At 50.4% G+C, this 8791-nt stretch overlaps 1 protein-coding gene across 1 annotated transcript; it reads right to left on the bottom strand.

The window, feature by feature from the left end:
- Positions 1-1648: 1648 nt before the first annotated feature.
- Positions 1649-5916, bottom strand: POLR2G (RNA polymerase II subunit G). The gene is made up of 8 exons (XM_046016127.1): positions 5823-5916; positions 5582-5691; positions 3579-3738; positions 2672-2722; positions 2503-2568; positions 2319-2390; positions 2094-2127; positions 1649-1868 (listed from the first exon to the last, which is right to left on the bottom strand). Exons 1-8 carry the CDS (start codon positions 5832-5834, stop codon positions 1855-1857), a joined length of 519 nt encoding a protein of 172 aa, XP_045872083.1. The 5' UTR covers positions 5835-5916; the 3' UTR covers positions 1649-1854.
- Between the last annotated feature and the right edge of the window lie 2875 nt (positions 5917-8791).

Consider the following 8791-nt stretch of genomic DNA (forward strand, 5'->3'; position numbering starts at 1 on the left):
CATCTATCTGTCCAGGAGTGGTGAAGGCAAGGAGCAGCAGCCACATTTAAGTGTCATTTTCTTATCATGTTCCAGCCACTACTCTGGATGCTTCTTATCGGGGTCTCTGCACCTTGGCATGATTGACATTTGGAACCAGATAATTCTTTGTTGGGGAGCGGGGTCCTAGACACTGAAGGATCTTAGCAGCATCCCTGCTCTCTTCCCACTAGAAGGCAGTAGTACCATCCATAGTTGTTACAGCCCAAACAAATGTCATTGCCAAATGTCCCCAGGGTGCAAAAATCAACCCAGCTGAGAATCACTGCTTTATATGCATTAGGGCACAATCATCACAATTAACAGTTGAGGGCCTATCAGGGGCCAGACGCAGTGCAAGCCACTTGCACGTGTGAGCTCACACCAGCAGCAACCGTCCAAAGAGGGACGTAGGCCCATTTCATCATGAGAAAACGTAAAGTCACCCAGCTAGAACTGAAAACCAGTCTTACACCAACCCGAATACCACGCTTTCTATGACACAACTCTGCTTCCTAAGGAAGTAAAAGAAAGCTGAAAAAGTAGAGAAAGGGAGGAGGGGGAGAAGAATGGTTGAGGTTTGCTGGGATCAGCAGGCAGCCAGGAGACAGGCTGGGAGAGGGCATACCAAGGCAGAGAAATTATATGACAAAAGCAGAGCGTGGGCATCCTGGGAGGGAAGGTGGCATATCGGCTTAGTCTTCTGGTCATTTCACGGATTTTGACCGTGTCACCCCCGAAGGACATTTTTAGCCTGCTCCCATTTTCAGTTCAGCTTAGGGATCGATCAGCATTGAAAGGCCTCTGTTGGGGCGCCTGGGTGGCTCAGTGGGTTAAACCTCTGCCTTCGGCTCGGGTCATGGTCTCAGGGTCCTGGGATCGAGCCCCACATCGGGCTCTTTGCTCAGCGGGGAGCCTGCTTCCCCCTCTCTCTCTGCTTGCCTCTCTATCTACTTGTGATCTATCTCTATATATCAAATAAATAAAATCTTGAAAAAAAAAAAAAAAAAGAAAGGCCTCTGTTGTTTGTGAAACCATCCTAGGGAGGGCTGTGTTGAGATCCCAAAGTCTGGGTCATTTCTGTCATTTCCCTCTCCCTACCCAACCATCTCGTCTCCCCTCATGCCCAACTACACCCTTGGTTATGTTTAAGGGTGAGGGAAGCGCAAATACTCTCCAACTAGATTGGGACTCGGACTGGCTCTAACGATAGCCTCATTTGCTGGAAGCCAGAGCCCTGACATTAGTGCCTTCCCTTCAATGAGGTCAATGTCAACCCTCTGCACAAGGGTTTAGTCAGATCCCCTGGGTCACTGAGGCTAATTGAGGCATCAGGCCACCAAAAGAGAGACTAGCAACCAACTGGGCTCCAGCCTTTTTTTTTTTTTTTTTAAAGATTTTATTTATTTATTTGACAGAGATCACAAGTAGGCAGAGAGGCAGGCAGAGAGAAAGGAAGGGAAGCAGGCTCCCTGCTGAGCAGAGAGCCCGACGTGGGACTCGATCCCAGGACCCTGAGAGCATGACCTGAGCCGAAGGCAGCGGCTTAACCCACTGAGCCACCCAGGCGCCCAAGGGCTCCAGCCTTTTTTAAGAAAGAATTGTTCTTACCAAAGAAAGGAGGTAACACTTCCCTAAGAACAAGGACCTTTATTGTTAGAGCACACAGTCAGAAACCTGGGGAGTGGTTGCTAAGCAGAAGAACCCAGTGTTTTCTGGGGACAAGGAGCCTTCTCTGCCTCCCCACAGCAGCCAGATGGGGCCTCTGGACCCCATGAGGAGTGTGACCGCCACATCTCCTAGGTAAGGACCAAACAGAGCAGCGGGTCCCAGTGCTCAGCTCACAAGCCCTGCAGAGAACAGGAAAAGAACATCAGTTGGGCTCAGAGCTTGGGGGCAGCCATCAACCAGGCATTCCCCGTCCCATGAGGCACATGTCCTGGATCTTCCAAGGGGACGACAGTCCTGAGAGTTTTCTTCATCTGCGACTCGGGCATTAAGTCCCACGTCTACCCTCTGCCTTCACACACCCCTTCTCCAGGCAACAACCTGGAGATGCATGATCAGACACTCACCCAAGTAGTCATCCATCAGAGAGCCAATAGCAAACTGCAGGAGGGAAGGCAGAAAGGAAATAAAGCCTGAGCACGCGCGGGACTAGCCTCTAACCCCCAGCCCCAGGACTTCTGCCCACCCATCCCCCCTTCCTTGCAAAGATCACAAAATCCCCAGGAACCCTCGGTGGTAACAGTTCCCATCCTCTGCCTGGCACAGGCAAGAGGGCAGGCCAAGAGACTCACAATGTCATTCTTGTCCACACGGGTCCCCACAATTTTCAAGCGGATCTCATCGTCCTGCTGAATCACAATGTCCTGGGAAGAGGGAACAGGATACTCAGATACCCGCCCCCCCACTCCCCGCCAAAGCCAAAATCCCTCAGAGGGCTCATTCCTCCTTCCTCTCATGGACTTCCTTCCCACCTACCTCATCCATTGTCTTGTAACACGGTGGGTTGGAGTTGGGGTCAAACTCCATCTCTGATGGGATGGACTGAAAGGAAAGCAAGACTGGTCAGCGCTTTCCACAGGTGCTTCCAGAGATGATCATGACTGGCATCTCTCCTCCTTAGTGCCCCCAGCACGCCCAGACTTACATGTCGAGAGATGAAGCAGGACATAGGTCCGATTTCTGTGAAGAGCCCCACCTAGGAGGACAATGAGTCTTTGAGGCTTTGTCTTTTATCCCCCAACTCTTGTAAGCTTCCCAACTTTATCTGACTCCTAATAATCTTCATGTTTTAGGGGCACCTGGGTGGCTCAGTGGGTTAAGCCTCTGCCTTCGGCTCAGGTCATGATCTCAGGGTCCTGGGATGGAGCCCCACATCGGGCTCTCTGCTCAGCGGGGAAACCACTCTGAATGGTACCATCTGCTTTCATGTCTCTCTTCTGCCAAGAAGAGGCCCATCAAGGCCCAAGGCCTGGGACTTGTCAGTCCACAATTTGAACACTTGCTGATCACATGACCTTGGCCAGTAGACTTATGTTCTCCACACGGAGGCTTCTAGAAAAAGGAATAAAAGCACACGCCTGGGGCACCTGGGTGGCTCAGTGGGTTAAAGCCTCTGCCTTCGGCTCAGGTCATGATCCCAGGGTCCTGGGATTGAGCCCCACATCGGGCTCTCTGCTCTGCGGGGAGCCTGCTTCCTCCTCTCTCTCTCTGCCTGCCCCTCTGCCTACTTGTGATCTCTGTCTGTCAAATAAATAAATAAAATCTTAAAAAAAAAAAAAAAAAAAGCACACGCCTCAGTCGTCCTGAGGTTTTGCGCTGGACCTGGCCCAAGTTAAGTACTCAACCAATGGAGGCTGCCAACGGAGACTACTCATTCTGACTTCCAGGACCCCGAGGGAGGCAGCACTGAGATTACTGTACCATTTGACAGGTGAGGAAACTGGAAGCACAGAGTGACTCAGCCAAGGACACAAGAGTGAGCAAGAGTCGTTGAGACCCATCTCCCGTCTTCTAAGCAGCCACCCAACTGCCTCGGCTCTGTGTGGTCTCACCTTGTTGACTTGAGTGACGACAGCATCCACAACCTCCCCTTTAAAGGGCCGGAAAACAATGGCCTTGTACTTAACCGGATAAAGAACAAATCCTCGGCCTGGCTGGATCACACCAGCACCAATATTGTCAATGGTGGTGACAGCAATTACAAAGCCATACCTGTTAAGGAAGGGAAAAAGAAAGGCACTGTGTGGACAAGAGCCTCTAAAACCATCTGCAACAAGACGGTGGGCATGGGGGTTAGGGGAGAGCACAAATGGAAGGAGATGGCACCCCTGCCCGCAGAACTTAATGCCGGAGAGAAGACATGGTACCAATCAGTATCTAGAATGCCAAATGCTGCTCTCATGATTTCACAATGAACATCCAAGGAGGCTGTGGTCCTTGAGCCAAGAGACCTCAATCTTGGGGATGCCTCAATCTCCTAAGAAAAACTTCCTAACACACAGATTCCCGGGCCTGTCCCCAGTCTTGATGCTGTCTGGATGAGCTGAGGTTCAGGAACTTGCATGTGCATTTTAAAAAATATTTTATTTATTTATTTGAGAGAGGACGAGGCAGGAGGAGACTCCCCATTGAGCATGGAGCCCCACATGCAGCTCCATCCCAGGACCCTGAGTGCAAGACCTGAGCCCAAGTCAGACACCTAACCTAATGAGCCACCAGGCCCCCTGCCTGTGTTTATTCCCACGTGGGAGGCCCAAATACCCACAGTCCAGGGCTCATCCCAGTTCATTCACATCACCATGTGAGAGGCCCTTCTCTGCACGGCCCAGAGATGTGCCATGCCAGGTCCTTTGATCCTGTGGGATAGAAAAAACCAGAAGAGGGGCGTCGGGGTGGCTCAGTCTTTAAGCAACTGCCTTTGGCTCAGGTCATGATTCCAGGGTCCTGGGATCCAACTCCAAGCTGGGGTTCTGTGGGACGTCGTCTGCTCCTCCCTCTCCCACTCTCCCTGCTCGTGTTCCCTCTCTCGCAGTCTCTGTCATATAAATGGATAAAAATTAAAAAAAACAAAAACAACAACAACAAAAACTCGTAAGAATCACAGGGGGAGGGGCACCTGGGTAGCTCAGTGGATTAAAGCCTCTGCCTTCAGCTCAGGTCATGATCCCAGGGTCCTGGGATCCAGCCCCGCATTGGAGGGAGCCTGCTTCCCTTCCTCTCTCTCTGCCTACTTGTGCCTACTTGTGATTTCTTCAAATAAATAAGTATAAAAAAAAAAAAAAAAAAAAAAAAAAAAAAAAAAGAATCAGAGAGGGAACAGACACAGGAACAATAATTGGGCTGTGAGCCCCATAAGCGCTGGCCTCCTTCTATCTTCTTGCCTGCATTGTTCCCAGGGCCCAGCACAGAACCTAGCACACAGCAGGAGCTTTAAAAATGTTTGCGGCATCGGGTGCCTGGGTGGCTCAGTGGGTTAAGCCTCTGCCTTCGGCTCAGGTCATGATCCCAGAGTCCTGGGATCGAGTCCCACATCAGGCTCTCTGCTCCGCAGGGAGCCTGCTTCCTCCTCTCTCTCTGCCTACTTGTGATCTCTCTGTCAAATAAATAAGTCAAATCTTGGGCGCCTGGGTGGCTCAGTGGGTTAAGCCGCTGCCTTCGGCTCAGGTCATGATCTCAGGTTTCTGGGATCGAGTCCCGCATCGGGCTCTCTGCTCAGCAGGGAGCCTGCTTCCCTCTCTCTCTCTCTGCCTGCCTCTCTGCTACTTGTGATCTCTCTCTGTCAAATAAATAAATAAAATCTTTAAAAAAAAATAAGTCAAATCTTAAAAAAAAAAAAAAAAAAGTTTGCGGCATCAACGAAATGACCAATCTGTGCTTAAGGAAGACAGTCTTATGATCCAGCTTTGCAGACAGCGCCGCGGAACCCAAAGCAGGAAGCAAGTGCCTGCGTGGGGTGCCTGAGAGGGTGAGTGGGTTCCCCAGGGTAGGTGGCAGGTGCTTGCGGACCCGTAGGAGTTGGGGAGAGGCTGCAAGCATCGGGCGCCGCGGCACTCACTTGCCGGTGCAGGTCCCCTCCACCTCCGTGAAGAGCTTCTGCTTTACGGTGTTGAGCAGGTTGGGGCCGAAGTAGCGCGGGTGCAGCAGGATCTCGTGCTCCAGGGAGATCTGAGGGAAAAGTGGGATGGAGACCAAGTAAGCGCTGTAGGGACATGGGGTCAGGAGCAACTCCTCGACCCGGCGCCCGCTTAGCTCTTCCTCTCAACCCTGCCCTCGCCGCCACCCGGTGCTCCGCTTACGTGATAAAACATCTTCCCCACCGGGTCGGAACAGCGACAAACCCACACCCGCCTAGGCAGACGCTCCTCCCGCCCCACCGGAAACACACTTAGCCTCCCCGAACCCGCTTCCGGGCCTGCCCTAGAGAAGTGGGCAGGACTCTGCCCCCTCCGTGGACCCAATTGGGCATCGCTATCGTAGGCGGGGATTCCGTGGACCACGCCCCCTCTCGCCACGCCCACAAGCGGTCCAACCTCTGGGCTCAAAAGTTAAGTGTCTGCCCTAGAGTGGATGTTGAGTGAATAAGTATTTTTTATTTTGTTTTATTTTATTTATTTATTTATCAGAAAGAGAGAGAACAAGCAGGGGCAGCGGCAGGTAGACGGAGAAGCAGGCTCCCCGCTGAGCAAGGAGCCCCATGTGGGACTGGATGCCAGAACCCTGGAACAGGGACCGCAGCCAAAGGCGGGCACTTAATGACTGAGCCACCCAACCGCCCCAGATAAATACTTTCAAACGGAATTAATTAGCTAATAAAAGACAACATGAATAAAGCGCTTTAGCAGAATGCATTCCTACAGCAAATATTTGAAGGCTGCTTTCATACAGTAACCATAGTAAGTAGCTGTCTTTTTGAAGCAACCCCACCAGGCAAGCTTTACCAATGAGGGCCCAGGCCCAGAGGGTGGAGGTCATTTGAGGATCACTCAGGGGCGGGATTCAAATTCTCGATGTCCGACCCCAAGACTCTTGCATATTTGGGCATTCCAGATTTTCTTGCAGGCATTCGTTCAACAAATGTGGAGCACCCACTCCTTGCCTGCAGGTCATTAGGAGATGAAGCAGCCAAAATTAGGGCCCAGAAGGCAGCGCTCTCTCCGGATGTGAGAAACCAGGTCCCCTTTCCCCTCCCCCAACACACACTCACCAGGGGCTTAAAGAATTGATGAGCCTTTGTCAGTTTCTTCAACTCTGCCCACTTTTTTGTATCACTTCAATTAACCAGAATAAGCATCCCATCTGTTCCCTGCTGAGACCCTGACTGATTAAAGGGCGGTGCAGAAAAAGGCAGAACCACTGAGACACAGACCCCTGAGAAAGGCTTAACAGCCTCAGGTTCTAGAGCCAGGACAATCCTGGTGGCCATGAGCCAATGCCCAGCACCTAAGCTTTTTTACGTTGTAAATAGGCCTGACCCACCCTCCTGCAAGAACCAAGACTTCTGCTTCCTCAGAGGGGTCATACGGCAGTTCCCAGGGACACTGACCATTTCCTAAAATTGTTGAGCCCACCAGTCTGCCACTCAGACTCCATGGATCCCCTTTGGAGGATTGGGCAAGGAAGCAGATGAATGGGCCTCAGCAGTCCTAACTTCTCTTTCCTGCCAGCCTCTCCTCAAAGGTAACTTTTCTTTTGTTTTGTTTCTTTTTTTTTTTTTTTAAGATTTTCTTTATTTATTTGACAGAGAGAGAGAGATCACAAGTAGGCAGAGAGGCAGGCAGAGAGAGAGAGAAGGAAGCAGGCTCCCTGCTGAGCAGACAGCCTGATGTGGGACTCGATCCCAGGACCCTGAGATCGTGTCCTGAGCCTAAGGCAGAGGCTTTAACCCACTGAGCCACCCAGGCGCCTTTTGTTTTGTTTCTTTATTTAAATTCAATTATTTAACATACAGTGTATTACTGGTTTCAGTGGAGGAGGTCAGTGATTCATCAGTCTCATATAATACCCAGTGCTGGGGCGCCTGGGTGGCTCAGTGGCTTAAAGCCTCTGCCTTCGGCTCGGGTCATGATCCCAGAGTCCTGGGATCGAGCCCCGCATCGGGCTCTCTGCTCAGCAAGGAGCCTGTTTCCTCCTCTCTCTCTCTGCCTGCCTCTCTGCCTACTTGTAATTTCTGTCTGTCAAATAAATAAATTTAAAAAAAAAAAATCTTAATACCCAGTGCTTATTACATCACATGCCCTCCTTAATGTCCATCATCCAGTAACCCCATCCCCCACCTCTCCAGAAACCCTCAATTTGTCTTCTAGAGTTAAGAGTCTCTAATGGTTTGTCTCCCTCTCTGATTTTGTTTTATTTTTCCTCTTTCCCTATGATCCTTTTGTTTCGTTTCTTAAATCTCACGTATGAGCAAGATCATATGATAATTGTCTTCCTCTGATTGACTTATTTCGCTTGGCGTAATACCTTCTAATTCCAACCACATCCTTGCAAATGGCAAGATTTCAATTTTTTGATGGCTGAGTAGTATTCCATTGTAAATATATATATACACACCACATCTTTTTTAAAAAATATTTTATTTATTTATTTTTTGACAGAGATCACAAGTAGGCAGAGAGGCAAGCAGAGAGAGAGAGCGAAGGAGGCTCCCCGATGAGTAGAGAGCCCCATGTGGGGCTTGATCCCAGGAACCTGAGATCATGACCTGAGTCGAAGGCAGAGGTTTTAACCCAATGAGCCCCCCAGGTGCCCCAGCACCACATCTTCTTTATCCATTCATCTGTCCGTGGACATCTGGGCTCTTTCCATAGTTTGGCTATTGTGGACCCCTCAAAGGCAACCTTAAGGACGATGGGGTGCTGGAACAAGCTACAAGAAGTGCTTTTTTTTCCTTCTTCTTCTTTTTTTTTTTGGCGGGCAGCAAAGCAAGGTTTATCGAGCAATAGCAAAGTGGTAGTACAACCTTCCCGAGGGAGATGGGGACCCGAAGAGGTTGCCACCAGTTTCTAGTATATGTGCTGCCGAAGCGAGCACATGCCACCAGTTTCTAAGTCTAGGGCTAATTTTATGGGCTAATTGGCAGGCTGTGTTCATCTGATGAACCCTCTGTGCCTGTCATCCAATCAGGTTTTTGTCATCTATCATATGGGAAAGAATGGAGAGCTCCTTCCAGAGCAGTGTAAAATCCTTTAAAGGGTGGTTTCCTCTTAAGGTGGGAGGGCCGCTTGTTCCTGCTTGCCTGCCTTGCAATTATCCTTCATCATTCCTC

This window comes from Meles meles, chromosome 8, assembly GCF_922984935.1.
Source record: "Meles meles chromosome 8, mMelMel3.1 paternal haplotype, whole genome shotgun sequence".
Taxonomy (NCBI): domain Eukaryota; kingdom Metazoa; phylum Chordata; class Mammalia; order Carnivora; family Mustelidae; genus Meles; species Meles meles.

What these genes read in the sequence shown, in the direction of transcription:
- POLR2G (XM_046016127.1), bottom strand. An exon ending in GAGGGGACCTGCACCGGCAA is followed by an intron (nt 3,739 to 5,581) that starts GTGAGTGCCGCG and finishes CTTCCTTAACAG; the next exon opens with GTATGGCTTTGTAATTGCTG. An exon ending in GTTACAAGACAATGGATGAG is followed by an intron (nt 2,391 to 2,502) that starts GTAGGTGGGAAG and finishes CCCTCTTCCCAG; the next exon opens with GACATTGTGATTCAGCAGGA.